At 45.0% G+C, this 18,604-nt stretch overlaps 1 protein-coding gene across 2 annotated transcripts in view; it reads left to right on the top strand.

The window, feature by feature from the left end:
- Positions 1-18,604, top strand: part of elac2 (elaC ribonuclease Z 2) — a 72,281-nt gene that overhangs the window by 22,659 nt on the left and 31,018 nt on the right. For both annotated transcript variants that reach the window (XM_078570708.1, XM_078570709.1), the window contains exons 5-14: positions 1,822-1,879; positions 1,973-2,041; positions 6,159-6,299; positions 6,958-7,016; positions 7,526-7,584; positions 8,629-8,701; positions 9,732-9,844; positions 13,541-13,639; positions 14,813-14,951; positions 15,948-16,033. In XM_078570708.1, the coding sequence (XP_078426834.1) occupies positions 1,822-1,879; positions 1,973-2,041; positions 6,159-6,299; positions 6,958-7,016; positions 7,526-7,584; positions 8,629-8,701; positions 9,732-9,844; positions 13,541-13,639; positions 14,813-14,951; positions 15,948-16,033 (896 nt within the window). The remainder of the gene's footprint in view (positions 1-1,821; positions 1,880-1,972; positions 2,042-6,158; positions 6,300-6,957; positions 7,017-7,525; positions 7,585-8,628; positions 8,702-9,731; positions 9,845-13,540; positions 13,640-14,812; positions 14,952-15,947; positions 16,034-18,604) is intronic.

Raw genomic sequence — 18,604 nt, 5'->3', positions numbered from 1 at the left:
TGTGTGGTGGGTGTGTGTGGTGGGTGGGGGTGTGTGTGGTGGGTGGGGGTGTGTGTGGTGGGTGGGTGGGTGGGGGTGTGTGGGTGGGTGGGTGGGGGTGTGTGTGGTGGGTGGGTGGGTGGGGGTGTGTGTGGTGGGTGGGGGTGTGTGGTGGGTGTGTGGTGGGTGTGTGTGTGTGTGTGGTGGGTGGGGGTGTGTGTGGTGGGTGGGGGTGTGTGTGGTGGGTGGGGGTGTGTGTGGTGGGTGGGTGGTGGGTGTGTGTGTGTGTGTGTGGTGGGTGGGGGTGTGTGTGGTGTGTGTGTGTGTGTGTGGTGGGTGGGGGTGTGTGGTGGGTGTGTGGTGGGTGTGTGTGTGTGTGTGGTGGGTGGGGGTGTGTGTGGTGGGTGGGGGTGTGTGTGGTGGGTGGGGGTGTGTGTGGGGTGTGTGTGTGTGTGTGGTGGGTGGGGGTGTGTGGTGGGTGTGTGGTGGGTGTGTGTGTGTGTGTGTGGTGGGTGTGGTGGGTGATGAGAAGAGTGAATTACCCTGGCGGAATGGATGAGACTATTCATCCTGTAGCTGCACTGGGTGGCTGTCCTTTTTTGCAGGGCATTGGCACTGACCACCACTACCACCACCTCCCATGCTGGATTGCTGATGCCGCTGCCCATCCTGCAGCCAGAGAGGGGGCAGAGAACATCACGATTGGGCCTCCACGGCATCCAAAAAGTGCCCGAGGGACGCTTCATTAAACTGCAGTTGTTCTGCCTTTCGGGGCCATGTCTTCCGTGTGCCAGCTGTGGGCTGGAAGTGGAGGTGTGCGCACGGCTGCACTTTGAATGTGGCGCGTGGTGTGATGAAGCGGCGAGTTGATGGTGTGGTGGGTGAATGGGAGCCCGCCCGCCATGGAAACGCCATGTTTCCCGGTAATACATAATTAATGAAGTGGGTTTGGAACGAAAAGCTGCCATTGTGGCCGGCGGGCACCTCTACGCACTTGGCGCAAATCTGGGACGATTCCGCCCGATGTCCAAAATCTGGCTGCCCGAAAACTGGACATTACTGCACGTGGAAATGAGTGCTGCCCTCTGCAGTATTACATTGGGTGATGGTCTCTCCCCAACAGTGCGATAATGGCATCTGCAGTTGGACGCCTCTCGTTCTGGTATCATGGGTCTGATTCCGGTCGACAATGTCTTTTTTGCAAGGGTGATGCCTCCCTCGGACTGTACCAGTGCACCAATGCCGAATGAGGAGGGGAAGTTTGCAAAATCTCGCAAACAGGAAGGTCAGATTGGTTCGCGAACGACAGCACATGAAAGCACTTTGCGAGCTGCGGAGGGCAATAGCAGTGCCGTACCCCAGACTAGCCCCTGGTCCGACTGAAAAACCGAAAGCCGACTTTTGCCTTAACTGCGCCATTCCACAACCAACATTTTTCATGTTACCATTGGGCGTGGCAGATGTCAAGGGGTGTCCGACAGTGCCTGAACCAACTTGGTTGGACTTCGGGGATCTGTTTGGCAGAGGTCTGATATCCATCGGGTCCAGGGTGTGAAACCCGTGGGAAATGAGGCAGCATTTTGCCAGTAAAAATGGCATCTTACCTGATCCAAAGCCCAGGAAGATCCAAAATCTGACATGGTGTGGGTCCCGATAGTGCTGGGTTTCGTACCTGTAAATGGAAGTTTGGTCGTAATTTATCATTTTAAATATTTTATCGAGTACAAGAAGTATCAGTTACAGCGTTAAAGCCTTGATTTCTTTTCAGAGTAAAGCCCTTGGCTGCTGAGTCATAAATCATGTATTAATCAATTAACACCAAATTTTTCCTTTCTTTGAAAGGACAGGTACTTGACTGCAATTAGAACATTCTCTGGGCCACTACAAGGACTGGATTTAGGTAGGACTTGTGGTTTTAGGTTTGAATTACCCAGGGCATTGTACATGAATGAACCTTTTCAACTAATTATTAACTGCACTCCTTTCTTGCTAGCTGTGCGCCCTTACACAGACCCAGAGTATACTGATGATACTATGACTGTGCATCAGGTGCCCATATTTGGTAAGTGTTATTTCTCCAATTCCAACTCCACCCACGTCCTCTCTGTAAAGAATGTTGTTTGTTTTCTGCTTGTTTCTTCGGACCTGAGCAACCTGGGCTTCTCTTCAAGGGGAAGAAATTTGGAATTAAGTGGTATAGCCAAAGTTCCCCAAACAGAAAATGGACTCCAATTGACCCTATTCACCTCAGGTCAGAAGTTGTGGTTTTAAAGGCACCAGGTTAAATATAACTCTCTTGGTAGCAGAACCCGGTAGTAATCTTTCTGTGTCAGGTTATATTTGAGGTTCTGAGCGTTTAATGTTTTGTGGGTTTTGAAAGTTCAAATTCTTATAAGAAGTGTTAAATTCTAAAGGTACTTAGATACTTAACATACTTCAGGCGCGCATAAAACTGTATTTGAATTTGAAAAATTGCAGCTTTGCTGGTTTATACTTGATGCAGCACCACTTTGAGGTATGTGATTTTTTTTTAAGTGCTTGAACAATTTAGACTTTGAGGAAGTGTATCCAGTGGACAATAGTAAACCCAATAGCTTGCTGTAACTAGTCTTCAGGAAAACATTTGACAAAAATCATCTTAATGAGCAACTGTTAATCTGTGTTGTGAGGAATCAGAGTAAACCCTGGGTATGGATAAGTAATCAGTAGAAGGAGGGACATGTACTATTAGATGTGGGGGAGGGGATAAGTAGAGAGTGCAGTTCTCCAGAAATTGGTATCAGGAATGGTGATGTTTCTAATTGGTCCATGACTTGGACTCAAACCCAATGTTAACCAGCCAAACATGCTGAAGATACCAAGCTGCGATGTAAAATAGCTCAAGACAGCTCATGAAGAGGAGTGGCAGTTGGCCAGACTAGACTGGCAGAACAGAGAGCAGCTGAAGTTTACAAGTGTAAATTGCTGCAAGTAAGAAGGAAGGGAAACAGATGTATTCTGTTCATGGTACGAAGTAGTGTGGTTGAGGCTGAAAGAGAACAAAAACTTTTTAAAAAATTCCTTTATATTCATTCATGGGATGTGGGTGTCGCTGGCTAGGCCAGCATTTATTGCCCATTCCTAATTGCCCTTGCCCAGAGGGCATTTAAGAGTCAACCACGTTGCTGTGGGCCTGGAGCCACATGTATGCCAGACCAGGTAAGGATGGCAGATTTCTTTCCCTAAAGGACTTAGTGAACCAGATGAATTTTTACAACAATTGGCGATGATTTCATGGTCATCATTACACTTTTAATTCCAGATCTTTATTGAATTCAAATTCCACCATCTGCCATGGTGGGATTTGAACCCAGGTCACCAGAGCATTACCCTGGGGGTCTCAATTACTAGTCCAGTGACAATATCACTAAGCCACTGCCTCCCCCAGTTCAAAGTCCAACCAGTGCAGCAACCAACAAAGCCAACAATGTTGAATGATCGAACTGAAGTAGAAAATAAATCGTGCAATGTTCTAGGCAGCCCATACCTCACGTACTTATTAACTTACTAAGTTTGTTTCTTTGGGTGGGGGGTGGTGAAATAAATATGTTAATGCATTGGTATCATGTTTATATGTGCTATCTTGCCTACTACACCCTTCCAGTGAATCACAACACAAATTCAAGGAAACAGTTTTTCACCTTTCCATTTAGGCCCTTTACAGCCTTCTGGACTCAACATTGAATTCAACAATTTAAGACCATTATTAAGACTTGGAAATATATCACCGTTCCTTCACTGTCGCTGGGTCAAAACCCTGGAACTCCCTCCCTAACAGCACTGTGAGTGTACCTACACCACATGGACTGCAGCGGGTTCAAGAAGGCAGCTCACCACCGCCTCCCTCAAGGGCAACGAGGGACGGGCAATAAAAATGCTGGCCCAGCCAGCGAAGCCCACATCCCATGAATGAATAGAAAAAAAATCTCTGCCCCAATTCTGATCCCTTTTCTTTGATTGTTTTAATGTTTCTCTTATTTTTTGCTCTCAGACAGCGGCACAGCTGTTCTCGGCACATCATTTGTTTCTTTTCTTGCCCCTTGACCATCCGTTTTGCCCCATAAGACTAACTCTTCTGATTATTTAACCTCTCCTGCCTTCCACCCTATCACAGACCTTCCTTTTGTCCTTTTTCCCCACCCAGCCCTTGCTTTAAACCTGTTACATGTCTAATCTTTCCCAGTCGTGATGAAAGTTCACACCTGAAACGTTGGGCTGGATTTTAGTGTTGGAGGCGGGCAGCGGGAATTGGGAAATTTCCCAGCTTTGCGTGCCTGTTCCGGCGGGGGGTGGGTGCCGGCTGGCATAGGGCCTGCTTTCCCCAGACGTAGATCGGAGGTGGCCGCAGGGGCTGCCAGGTAGCGAGGTGGACTGGTTAAAAGACCTGCCTCAGTTCTCTGGGACTTGGTCCCAGTTTTTTTTCATCAACATTAAGTCCACTAGCCCTCATATGCCCTCACTGCCCCCCCCCCCCCCCCCCCCATCCAATTGATATGCCCCATTCATGCCAACTCATGCCATCCCATACCCTTCTACCCACCCCTAGTGGTCCTTCACTGCTCATGCCCCTCCACCACCCCCAATGACTCCCCATACCCTCCATGCCAATTCATAGCACTTCCATGCCTATTCAATCAAGATACACTCTGTACACAATCAGTGAACCCTATAGTAACAATGGTATGTTTGGAAAAGCTTTAAACAACCAGCCATTCAGAACTTTCTTTTCAAAAAAAATCTGCTTTTACTACAACTCTATAAAAGTGTCAATCAACTAGCCCTTTAAAGATCAATAGCAGAAAAAATAGGCACTTGCCACAATTTCATCTTGTGTAAATAAACATGGAGCCACTGACAAAATTGATCGAAGGAGAAAAAGCTGTTGATCAAAAAAGTTATCCATGAAGCAATGTTTTTGTTCCCTTGTACAACAAATAGCAATCTGGGCTGTCCGCCTTTAAGCTTGTCCATGCATGCCATTGTTACTATAGGGTTCATTAGTTCTGTATGGAGTGTATACTGGGTGCATGGATACAAAAGTGCTATAAGTTGGCAGGGTATGAGGGGCTATCGGGTATGAGTGGGGGGGGCATGGATAAGACTTTTTGAAGTTATTTTTCAAAGCTTTCCCGTATCCAGGCTGTGGTACACAACTCCTCTGAGGGGCCATGAACCACAGGTCATTGAGAAGCTGACCTGACTTCATGAAAATTGCAGGGGGGGGGCGGCTAGGAGATGCCTACACTCGCAGTGGAGCCGACCAGATTGGGAATGCATGGTGCAGGGTTGTTGCCTGCCCCCCTTCTCCCACGCTAGCAGAAATTGAGAACGAGAATTCCAGAATTGGGTCCCGGTTGCCATTTTTAAAGCTCCGTGGAGTCTCCCCAACTCCATGAAAATCTAGCCCCATTAACTCTGCTTCTTTCTCCAGCGATGCTGCCAGAGCTGCTGAGTGTTTGCAGCATTTTCTGTTTTTTAGTTTAGATTTCCAGCATTCTGCTTTTTGAAAGGAATTGACATCTTCATTAAAACCGACAAATTTTTGTATGATTCCAGTGGCATGTTTATTACTAATGGTGTTCGATGTAATTTCAACCCCCTTTGTCTTTTCTGCCTGCCTGGCAATGTATCCTATGCTCGTGTATTTCTGGAGAGGGCTGGGAAGAGCGATGGCCAAATAAACCCTTGAAATGGTTCCCATGGGGGTGGGAGGAAGGGCTTAGTGAATCTATTTGCGGCATGGACAGAGTGACACTGCGAGTTTCATGAGCCTGTGTGAAACCTGCTGCTCGTCAAACTCCACGTGCTGTCAGGTTGAACATCTTATTCCCGGAGTTTACTACAGTTTAGATTCAGTGCAACTCACGAGCCACTTTACATTGACCGAAAATAGAAAAGCTATAATATAACTGGGTTATAAAAGTGCCAACTCACTTTATATCGATGGGACGGGGAGGTGACAAGCGCCCAGCATTATGAGAGTATCTGGAACGTGGGTAAATGTGCAGTTTTTTACTGTTTGCTGCATATCACTGTTAGCCCATTACAGCTTGAAATGTTTTAGCCAGGGAGTTGGGGCATTGTAGATAGATTATTTAAACATATCACCATGTAATATTGGGTTTCGTCTTTAACTGCAGCCAAGTTGGACTCGAAGGAGCGCCGAGGGACAGAGAGTCCAGATGGATCACTCGGCAAAACCAGTCCCGATCGGCCCTCTTCACCGAAATCTGTAAAGCGGCAACTGGAGGATTCTGAGGGTCGCTTACAGGAAAAGCCAGGTAAAAGCTGTAGCAGGATCTATTAATAAATCTCATTCCCCCCCCCACCCTCCAATTGTGTTGATTTTTATTCTCCTGTCTGTCTTTGCTTAGACGCAATTAATGAATTTTGTGTGGGTGATAGTGAGCCATAATCTTTGTGCAGTGCAGTATCGGGGGAATTCCATTGCTCTCCTTCAGTATTTTATTGTGTTTTTTTTCCCATGAAAAAACAATCACCAATTTGTATGTCTTGTCTTCATAGCTGGCTTCCCCTGTTCGCCACAGGAACTATCCAGAAAGTGGCGTTTGACTGACGATTTCCTCTATGCACTGTTGTGTTATTGTGATTTTGCGCAGACTTTTTTGTACTTCTACACACAGTGTAGAATTGTGCGCCCATTGGCTCTGACTACAATAGCTAATGTGGCGCTGTGAGTAGAAAGAATTTATATTAGACCATGGTTAGTGGAGTCAGGCGGTCAAAGGGAGGAGATCTCCAAGGGGAACTTGGGGACCGATGATAGGGGTGAACTGCCTCTTTGGACACTGCTTGCATGTGTGACAACAGCAATGGTGGGTATTGAGCTGGTGAAGGGTTGGAGAGGTTAGATGCTGTCCTTTTTTTTTTAAAACAAAAATCTTTTTGTTTACTTACGCCTGCCCTTTCTTTTTGAAGAGAGAAGTCCAAAAATATCAACGAGGGACCCTGCCCTGGTGGTAGCTTTTGTCTGCAAGGTAGGTGTTTTCTACCTGAATGGTACCAGTTACATGGCAAGATTGGAGAAGCTGCAGTTGTTCTCCTTAGAACCGATGGAGGTGCTAAAGATCATGAAAGATATTGTAGAATAAAGGCAATACTGTTTGCAGTGGCAGAATGCTCAGTAACTGATTTCAGGTGATGGGCAATAGTGAGAGGCAGAGAAAATGTTTTACACAGTGACTTGTTGCGATCTGGAGTGCACTGCCTGAAAGGGTGGTTGTCACAAATTCTATAATTACCCTTCAAGTGTTTTGCAAATTCGCTTTTGAAAGTAAAGGTTTGCAGGGATATGGTTAAGGGGCAGGCGAGTGGACTTAAATGGCCCTTTTTCACTGTACTGGCATAAGCATGATAGGGCCAAATGGCCTCCTTCCGTTCTAAATCACTCTATGGTTCTGCGAAGACTTGAGATGAGGGTGGTAATTAGTTTGGGCTCAGACAACCCTTTACTGCATTATTGTAATTAAACTCTGCTCATTTGCAGCTTCATCCGAAGAAAGGAAATTTCCTCGTTATGAAGGCTAAGGAGCTCGGTCTACCGGTGTAAGTAACGGGGCTTTGCTCTTCAGAATCCTCATCTGTTGAACCTCTGGAATCCTGAAGGAGGATGTCTCAATCAGAATGGACAGTTTAACCAGAGTAGTCTAAACCTTGACCATTAGAAACATAAAACAAAGACAGTGGAGAGAGAAATCTGGAAGAGGAAAAGTAGACGTTCTTTGCACACTGAGTTCTTTGTAGTGTGGCGACTGTTGTCAGCAAATTCATTACTTTCCAATGAAGAGTCCCACCTGAAACTTTAACCGTCAGTCTGTCAGGGGCTGTTTACCTACAGTTTTTATTTAATATATTGTTAGAATACTGTTCACATTGGGAATCTATAAATTCCCTAGCTGCACATAATGTTGATCTTCAAACCTATTCAAGGGAACCTAATTATGTTTTAGTGTGAAAATGTTCAGATGTTCCCCACAAAAGCCAAAGACCGTTTGTGCTTGTTTTCTGAAATTCGGACACGTTGTAGAATCAAAAGCTTTGTTTGCTCCTTTGCTTTTCTGTGTGTAAAAGGTTTACCCGGCAGCCCCCGTCACAGTTCCTTTTGTCCGCGGGAGCCCCGGGTTAGACAATCTGCTGGAGGCAGGCTGCGTGCTGGGTTCAGGTTCGCTCACTTCGAATGACTTTCGCATCACAGCACTGCCAAATATCCAGGTCCGTCCTGCAGTGCCCTGCACGAGTTGCTGGGTTCAGGCCGCCCTGCAAGATTCACACCGTGCCAGGGAAGGGGGGAGTCATCGCCCAGTTTGCAATGTTCTCATGTCATTATCTTCAATTATATCAAGAGAGGAAAAGGGGACAAAGAGCTTTCCTAACATTTCAGTGTTGAAGTCAAGGCCGGGATTTTCGGGGATCTGTCACTGGAGATTCAGGTCCGGATGATCCTGGCGGGGGTGGGTGGGGGGGGGTGGGGGGGCCGATAATCCCACCCCAAGTTTTCACTCCTTATTTACCCATGGATAGTTTTACTGACTCCTTTGTGTACAATATTTCAAGAGGGTGTATACATTTATCCCTCCTTTTGCGCTTCAGGGGGACCTCTGCCATCGGGCCAATTGTTGCCGCGTTGAAAGATGGAAAGAGCGTAACGTTCGAAGGCAAGGAGGTTTGTCATATTCCTTCAGACTTCTCACATCCGATTGGATTCGCGAACGTTGTTCACGCAGTACGTGTGTGGGGGAAGCAGCGTAGTATCCAGCAATGTTGTATGTTCAGGAGAGTCAGAGCTGCAAGCAACATTTGAAGGATTGTACTGCCTCCAATTGTCATTGCTTTAGGATTTCTTTTACTGTTTGTATTCCAGTAAAACCACTTTAATTGCAGGTGACTTTCTTTTTCTAGCTTAGATTGGGTTAAATTTGTAAGGGTCCAGCATCGGTGCAGATTGTACTGAATTCAGTTAATTTATTGGTTAAGTCTGCTTGGGGTCTGAGACTCTTGTCTTAGTGCATCTTAATACAAAAATAGCTGCCTTCGCAAAGCGGCCAATTCTTCGTTAACTTTGATGGAAACAGGAAATCACTAATATAAAAGCAAAATACTGCGGATACTGGACACCTGATAAAAATTGGTGGAAGTACTCAGTAGGTCAGGCAGCATCTGTGGAGAGAATGAGAGTCTCAGTATTCTTCATTGGTACGTTTTGGATGAGTCTACCTCTTGGAAAAAGTGGTGAGGGTGTGAGTGGTAGTGAATAGTTCTTGTTCTTCATAAGAGTGGCTCAGCTAATTATTTCCACCTTTCTGCCTGCCTTTGCCAGCAGGAGAAATTTTATCAGTGTTCCCAATTGATCTTGAGCTCCCTGTGCTTTTTTAGATAAGTCATCAAATTGTGTGCCTGCTTAGAGCCAAAGTTACTGTAGTGAGTTGAATGGAGCTCCTTAAAATATAAAAACCCAACCCCACCTGGAGCAGGTTCCCGCTTTGTGCTGAAATTTCTCCATCCCGACTCTGATGTTTAACAGTGTTCTGCATTTCTCAGCTATAATCGATCCGTATTTAAATACTCGATATATCTTTACTTGACCAGTTGTTTCCCATTACGTTGCTGCGGATACTCGCAAGGCTGTTGATTTGTTGCTTTTGAGTGGTTGCAAGCTTCTTCCGATGCTTAAGCTCCATTAACATGTTCTGCAGATCAGACCTGAGGAAGTGTGTACACCAGCGGATCCAGGACCCACTTTTCTTGTGCTGGAATGTCCGAGTAACGACTTTATTGGCCCCATGTGTGAGAATGAACAACTCAAAAGGTGAGTTATCCACTAAGTGGATTGCCCTGTTTTTTTTCCCTAAATAATCGTTCAATAAGATTGGACGTTGCCTATCTTTGGAGAGAATAAATCCAAACGCACTCTTGAGAATTCCCCTGACCGAAGCAGTAGGACAGATAATGGGGGAGGTGATGGCGTATAGTGGTATTGTCACTGGACTAGTAATCCAGAGACCCAGGGTAATGCTCTGGGGACCCGGGCCCGAATCCCGCCATGGCTGATGGTGGAATTTGAATTCAGTAAAAGTCTGGAATTAAGAGCCTAATGCTGACCATGAAACCATTGTCGATTGTTGTAAAAGCCCACGTTGGCTGTCTTTAGGGAAGGAAGTCTTTCGCCCTTACCTGGCCTGGCCTACATGTGACGACTAGAAGTGGTTGACTCTTAAATGTCCTCTGAAATGGCCTAACGAGCCCCTCAGTTGTATTAAACCGCTACAAAGTCTCAAAAAAAGGATTGAAACCGGACAGACCACCCAGCATCAACCTAGGCATCGGAAACGACAACGGCAATCTCAGCCCTGTCGACCCTGCAAAGTCCCCCTTACTAACGTCTGGGGGCTTGTGCCAAAATGCTTCCAAAATTGGGAGAGCTGTCTCACAGACTAGTCAAGCAACAGCCTGACATAGTCAGACTATCAAAAACATATCTTACCCCAGACATCACCACCCTGTCCCACCGGGGACACAGTGGTATAAAGTCAGGAGGGGGTTGCCCTGAGAGTCCTCAACATCAACTCCAGACCCCATGAAGTCTCATGGCATCAGGCCAAACATGAGCAAGGAAACCTCCTGCTGATTACCACATACTGCCCTCCCTCAGCTGATGAATCAGTGCTCCTCCATGTTGGACATCACTTGGAGGAAGCACTGATGGTGGCAAGGACATGGAATGTACTCTGGGTGGGGGACTTCAATGTCCATCACCGAGAGTGCCTTGGTAGAACTACTGACTGAGCTGGCCGAGTCCTAAAGGACATAGCTGCTAGACTGGGTCTGCGGCAGGTGGTGAGGGAACCAACAAGAGGGAAAAACATACTTGACTTCATCCTCACCAACCTGCCTGCTGCAGATGCATCTGTCCATGACAGTATCGGTAGGAGTGACCACTGCATAGTCTTTGTGGAGACGAAGTCCGGTCTTCACATTGAGGATACCCTCCATCATTTTGTGTGGCACTACCACAGTGCTAAATGGGATAGATTTCGAAGCGATTGAGCAACTCCAGACTGGGCATCCATGAGGCACCGTGGGCCATCATCAGCAGCAGAATTGTACTCAAACACAAATGTAACCTCATGGCCTGGCATATCCCCCACTCTATCATTACCATCAAGCCAGGGGATTAACCCTGTTTCAATGAAGAGTGCAGGAGGGAATGCCAGGAGCAGTATCAGGCATACTTAAAAATGAGGTGTCAACCTGGTGAAGCTATAAAACAGGACTACTTGCGTGCCAAACAGCATAAGCAGCAAATAATGGACAGAGCTAAGTGATCCCGCACCCAACAGATCAGATCTAAGCTCTGCAGTCCTGCCACATCCAGTTGTGAATGGTGGTGGACAATTAAACAACTCGCTGGAGGAGGAGGCGCCACAAATACCCCCATCCTCAATGATGGAGGAGCCCCACACATCAGTGCAAAAGATAAGGCTGAAGCATTTGTTCTAATCTTCAGCCAGAAGTGCCGAGTGGATGATCCATCTCTGCCTCCTCAGGAGGTCCCCAGCATCACAGATGTCAGTCTTCAGCCAATTTGATTGATTCCACATGATATCAAGAAATGGCTGTAGGCACTGGATACTGCAAAGGCTATGGGCCCTGACAATATTCTCGCAATAGTACTAAAGACTTGTGCTCCAGAACTTGCTGTGCCCCTAGTCAAGCTGTTCCAGTACAGCTACAACACTGGTATCTACCCGGCTATGTGGCAAATTGCCTACGTATGCCCTGTACATGAAAAGCACGGCAAATTAAACACGGCCAAATACAGCCCCACAGCCTACTCTCGATCATCAGTAAAGTAGTGGAAGGAGTTATCAACAGTGCTATCGAGCGGCACTTGCATAGCAATAACCTGCTCACTGACACTGAGTTTGGGTTCTGCCAGGGCCACTCAGCTCCTGACCTCATTACAGCCTTGGTTCAAACATGGACAAAAGAGCTGAACTCCCGAGGTGAGGTGAGAGTGACTGCCCTTGACATCAGGGCCACATTTGACTGAGTGTAGCATCAAGGAACCCTAGCAAAACTGGAGGCAATGGGAATCGGGGAGAAAACTCTCTGCTGGTTGGAGTGATACCTAGCACAAAGGAAGATGGTTGTGGTTGTTGGAGGTCAGTCATCTCAGCTCCAGGACAACACTGCAGGAGTTCCTCAGGGTAGTGTCCTCGGCCCAACCATCTTCAGCTGCTTCATCAATGACCTTCTTTCCATCATAAGGTCAGAAGTGGGGATGTTCGTTGATGGTTGCACAATGTTCAGCACCATTTGTGATTCCTCAGATATTGAAGCAGTCCATATCCAAATGCAGCAAGACCTGGGCAATATCCAGGCTTGGACTGACAAGTGGGAAGTAACATTTGCGCCACACAAGTGTCAAGTAGTAACCATCTCCGGCAAGAGAGAATCTAACTATCGCCCCATGACCTTCAATGGATTTACCATCAATGAATTCCCCCACTATCAACACCCTGGGGGTTACCATTGACCAGAAACTGAACTGGACTAGTCATATAGATACTGTGGCTACAAGAGGCTAGGAATCCTGTGACGAGTAACTCACCTGACTCCCCAAAGCCTGTCCACCATCTACAAGGCACAGGTCAGCAGTGTGATGGAATACTCTCCACTTGCCTGGATGAGTGCAGCTTCCACAACACAAGAAGCTTGACACCATCCAGGACAAAGCAGCCCGCTTGATTAGCACCACATCCACAAACATTCACTCCCTCCGTCACTGACGCACAGTAGCAGCAGTGTACACCATCTACAGGATGCACTGCAGGAATTCATCAGGGCTCCTTCAACAGCACCTTCCAAACCTACGACCACTACCACCTAGAAGGACAAGGGCAGTAGATAGATGGGGACAACACCACCTGGAAATTCCCCTCCAAGTCTCTCACCATCCTGACTTAGAAATATATTTCCGTTCCTCCACTGTCCTTGGGTCAAAATCCTTGAACTCCCTAACAGCACTGTGGGTGTACCTGTACCATGTGGACTGCAGCGGTTCAAGAGGCAGCTCACCACCACCTTCTCAAGGGCAATTAGGGATGGGCAATAAATGATGGGCAATAAATGCTGGCCCAGCCAGCGAAACCCACATCCTGTGACTGAATAAAGAAAAACACCCTGAACATGTGTGTTTTTCCCTCAGGTCCTTGGGCTTATTGTGTATCCCTTCCATAATAAAGGGTGAGTGGGCAGAGTGATCCCTATAATTTATCAATGTCGCCCTATTCTTTTAATTGCCTCACTTAGGGGTTTTAAGTAGCTTCTGAAAAGCTCCTCTTAATGTATTTTACATAAGGTTTGTCTTTCCTCTTCCTCGCAAGCAGTGTGGGGTTAGAATAGGAAATGAAGCTGTGCTATAAGCAATGCCTTTAGTAAACCAAACCAATGTTCTTTAATCATGTCTCTTCTGACTTTATTAAAATTATATCCATTGCAGGTATCAAACTGGAGGGTCCGAAAGCCCCACTGCATTAGTTGTCCACATGACGCCCGAGTCTGTGTTGGCAAATAATGTTTATAAATCGTGGATGGAGAGGTAATTGAATTTTGTGAAGTTGTCAGTGTCAGCAGAACTGCAGTGTTTTTAATTGCCGTGTGGGGATGAAGGATTGATCATTATTCAACGTAGAAATTTTTTAAAAAATAAAGCAAATATTGCCTTGAGAGACTTCTTGGATTGAATTTTTTTCTCTCTCTCAGTAAATTCTCTCTGATAATGGACAGAGCAGCTGAGAATACTAAACTGCTGCAATGCACCAGTAATGCCTTGGAGTTCACTGCCCGTGTTCTACTGTTTATTACTGTTCCCAATACTGTAATATAGAGCTCAGCATATATTTCATTACATTCCTGCAATATTCTGTTATTGCTAACATAGTTCAATAAAATTTGAAATACATTTAAAAAATAATATATAGATATACAGATATATAGATATATAGATACATGGCCTATATGACCTTGGTGAATGCTTGAAACGTGTATTTGAAATTCCTTTCTGATCTGTTGGCTTGGCTCAGTCAATAGTGCTCTGGCTTCTGAGTCAGATGCTTTTTGGATTCAAATTTAACTTCAGGATTTTAGTAAGAAGAGACAGTTGCGAACCGGAGAGCTGAATAAACAACTCAAGATTGCCTTGTGAAGAGCTTGATTTGGAGTGTTGCTTTGTATGGATGTGAGACTAGGGCCTTGCGGAAAGAGGAGACCATGTTGTGAAATAGGTTTGAAATGTGGGTTTGGAGGAAGATGGAAGGGATCTGTTGGACAGCAAAAATAACAAATGATGAAATGCTGAGGAGAGCGAACAAACAAAATTTGCTGAATGTAGTTTGGAACAGGCAGAGCGACTAGGTAGGGCACATCTCAAGAGGAAACGGACTTGTTAGAGACGTTATGGAGGGAAGATTTCAAGGAAATAGAGGAAGGAAGAGCATATTAATGTTGGATGGCATGAAAATTGAAGGAAGTTATTGACAAATGTGGTCACTGCCTTTCTAAGGAATTTATTTTGAGATGTCGACATCACTTTGAGATGTTTCTAAATTCAGGTTGTTTTAATTTTTACAGTACTTCAGATGTGTGAGTGTATTTTTCCTGAACTCGATATATGCCTTGTCCTGGAAGTCACCTGTGCCCTACTTTTAAGTGTAATTGTGCATGCTGTTTTGTCTTGGTCTTTTTATTTTCTTGTCCTTCACTCCACCTGCAGGTTTGGGCCTACCACAGAACATCTGATCCTCAATGAACACAATGAGACTGTCCATAACCTACGCAGCCACAAGATCCAAACCCAGCTAAACCTGATTCACTCTGAGATCTTTCCCCGGCTGAAAACCTTTCAGACCAAGGTGGGGACGTGACTCGAGGTCTTGGGGCTGGGGGGAGGTATGGGAAAAATGAGCCTTTGATAGCCCAAGCAAGGTCTTTGGGACCAACCATAAAGTATGTACATCATTAAAGAAGGGAGAGTGGTTTGACTATAACTTAGCTACATGCCTTGTTTTTCTGTTTCTCTTTATAGCGGCCATTTTGTGTCCCATAATACTTATACGGGGAATCAGAAGGAAGGCAGTGTGATCTAACCACTTGGTTACTCATTGGAAAATTGGCTGGAATAAGACTCTTTTTCCATCATGATCTCTCCTGCGATTTCCATTCAGTGCCTCTTAAACCCGTTTAACAGATATTTCTGGGATTGGGCAGCAGTGTAGCTGGAAAAAATATAGGGTAACACAGAAGAAGAGCACAATGGTACCAATCGCGTGCCCAGGGTATGTGGTATTGATGGAAGAGGCAGAGGGACTGGCACAGGACTGGAGTCAGTGTATGTGCTCCAGCGCCAGAATTGATGGTATCTGAAAAGTGCATAATTAACAATGCAGTGGATGTGAAATTTGAATTACTGGCACTCTTTCTTGGGCCTTGCTTCAATCCTCTTAGTGTTTGGCATAATTGTCATGCTTTCTAGAATATCCTTGTATTTTAGTGTGGAACCTGGATGTGTTACATTGATGTTTACTACAAGAGTAAATACTGCTGAGCTAACTATGTTGATTAGGGGGAATGTTTTTATTTTTTTTTAATTATCATCAACAAAGCAAAATCTCAGGCTTAAGGTTTTGATCCCCCCTTTGCCTTTTGGCTCTTTGATTTTGTAAAAGAGCAACCATTAGGTATTGGAAGCCAATTTAGTAGTCAGTTGAGTAAAATTGGCTGTCAGATTGACTTACCGGTGTCTTGTGGGGATAGTATCATTTAAAAAGAAAGGAATAAATTAGAATCTGACTGAATTACACACGTTTCATCCAATCAGTAGCGGTAATTCGCTTTCTTTTTGGTTTCAGGAACCGCCAGCCTCTCTCAATATGCCAACTGTTCGAGGTGAATGCTTGCTAAAGTACCAGCTGAGGCCCAAATTTGAATGGCAAAGGTCAGTTCACGTAAGTTAGACATATTTATCGTGGCCTTCTTCTGATGCAATGTCAACTCGACCAAAATCAAAGTCCGATGTGTAGTCTCTCAAAACCCGGAGAATTCGTCGTTTCTCATTTGTACATTTATTTTTATGCCTTTCTGTGCCTGTGTGGTATCCATCATATAGAATTTTGGTTTGATTATTTTAAGTTATTGCGTGAATGCTATATGGAAAACTGATCCAAAACATAAATCAATAAACCCAATAGGGAATTCAGGAGAAACTCCTTGACCAAGAGAGCGGCTAGGATGTGGAAAGTGCTGAGGCAAATAGCTTGGATATATTAAAGGGGAAATTTAATTAAGTATGAGGAAGAGGAAAAGAAGGTCACGTTGATAGAGTTAGCTGAAGGGTGGCAGGAGACTTGTTTGGAGCATAAACACTGGCATGGATGAGTTGAACCTATTTCTATGCTGTGAATACTTTGTAACGTGAATTGTAGAGCAGGAGGAAGCCATTTTCCCCATCGTGCTCTGCTGGTTCTTTGCCGGAACAGCCTCAAGCTTGCACAACCGCCGAGCTTTATTTCTGTATTCCTATATCTTTCTTCGCTCCAAAAGATCAAACGTGACCCAATTTGATGTATTAGTTGTAATGGTTTTATAGAATCATACAATGGTCACAGCACATAAGGAGGCCATTCAGCTCATCATGTCAGCTCCCTGCATGAGCAACTCGGCTACTCCCACTTGCCTGCCTTTTCCCTGTAGCCATGCAAATCTTTTCTCTTTAGATAATTATCCATTTCTCTTTTTAAAGTCACGATTGAACCCACCTCCACCACACTCTCGGGTAGTATATTCCAGATCCTAACCACATGCTGCGTCAAACATGTGTTTCCTTTTGTTGCCTTTGGTTCTGTTGCCATTTATCTTAAATCAGTGCCCTCTGGTTCTCAACTCTTTCACCAATAGGAGCGGTTTCTCCCTACCTGCTCTGTCTGGATCCCTCATGACTTTAAACACATCTATCAAATCTCCTGTCAAATTTCTCTTCTCCACGGAGAATAGCCCTAGCTTCTCCAATCTATCTACATAATTGAAGTCTTTCATCCATAGAACCATTCTTGTAAACCTTTACTGCACCCTCTTATGCTTCCCATCCTTCCTAAAGTGTGGTTCCCAGCATTGGACACAGTACTTCAGTTGAGGCCGGACCAGTGCTTTATAAACATTCACAATAACTCCTTGCTTTTATGCTCAATGTCCCTATTTATAACACCCAGGAGCCGGTATGCTTTAATCGCCACTTTCTCAATCTACCCCGCCACTGTCAACAATTTGTACTTGGCTGGCCTTCAATTTATCCTTGCACCCTATTTTTCAACATTTACAATTCTCTCCAGTCTTCTGGCACGACCCCTGTATGCAAAGAGAATTGGAAGATTATAGCTAATTGCTCCACTATTTTCTCCATTACTTCCCTCAGTATCTTCAGATGCATCTGATCTGGTTCTGGTGACTTACCAACTTTTAAGTACAGCCAGCCTTTCTAATACCTCCACTTGATCAATTTTTAGTTGATCCACTGTCACAACTACCTTCTTTCACAATGACCTGGGCAGTGAAGACAGGTGCAAAGTTCTTGTTCAATACCTCAGCCATGCTCTCTGCCTCTATGCATAAATTTTCTTTTTACTACCTTTTTACTATTTATATGCCTATAGAAAACTTTTGGATCCCCCTTTACATTAGCTGTCAGTCTCTTTTTGTATTCTCTCTTCACATCTCTTTTTTTAAACTTTCCCTCTGAACTTTCCATATTCAGCTTGATTCTCACCTGTATTATCAGCCTGACATCTGTCATGCACCCCTGTTTTCTGCTGTTCTTGCTCTCTTTCAACATCCAGGGAGCTCTGCTTGTTTGGTCTACCCAAACCATCTCCTCTTTAAAGGCAGCCCATTGTTCTGATACAGCATTACCTGCTAATCTTTGATTCTAATTTAACCTGAGCTAGAACCATTCTCACCCCACTGAAATTGACCCTCCCCAAATTAAAAATTCTTACTCTGGATAGCTCCTTGTCTTTTTCATTTGCTATCCTAAACTCTGAGGATAGCAATTATTACTGTTCCCTAATTGTATGCTGACTGACACTTGACACACCTCACTTTCCAGAACCAGATCCAGCAACGCCTCATTGGGCCAGAAATTTACTGACCTAGAAAAATCTCCAAACCACACTCGAGTGACTCCTCTCCTCTTCTGCCATTTACACAATTACTATCCCAGTCTATGTTAGGACAATTGAAGTCCCCCATTGTAACTATTAATGTTTTTGCACTTTTCCCTGTAATCTCCTTGCAAAATTGTACCCCTATATCTTTCTCAGCAGTTGGTGACCTGTGCAATACACCCAGTAGTGTGACGGTGCCTCTGTTTCTAGGCTCCAACCAAGTTGATTCTGTCCTTGACTATTGTTATGACCGATGCAGTTGGTAAAGCGGAGTTATATAAAAATCCCAGAGGGAAACGTTAAACAACTGTCTTAACCTATAATTTTAAGTGTAATATTTGAGGTGCGAC

The sequence above is a fragment of the Cetorhinus maximus genome, chromosome 24, assembly GCF_964194155.1.
Source record: "Cetorhinus maximus chromosome 24, sCetMax3.hap1.1, whole genome shotgun sequence".
Taxonomy (NCBI): Eukaryota; Metazoa; Chordata; class Chondrichthyes; order Lamniformes; family Cetorhinidae; genus Cetorhinus; species Cetorhinus maximus.
This window is presented reverse-complemented; position numbering and strand designations above follow the sequence as displayed.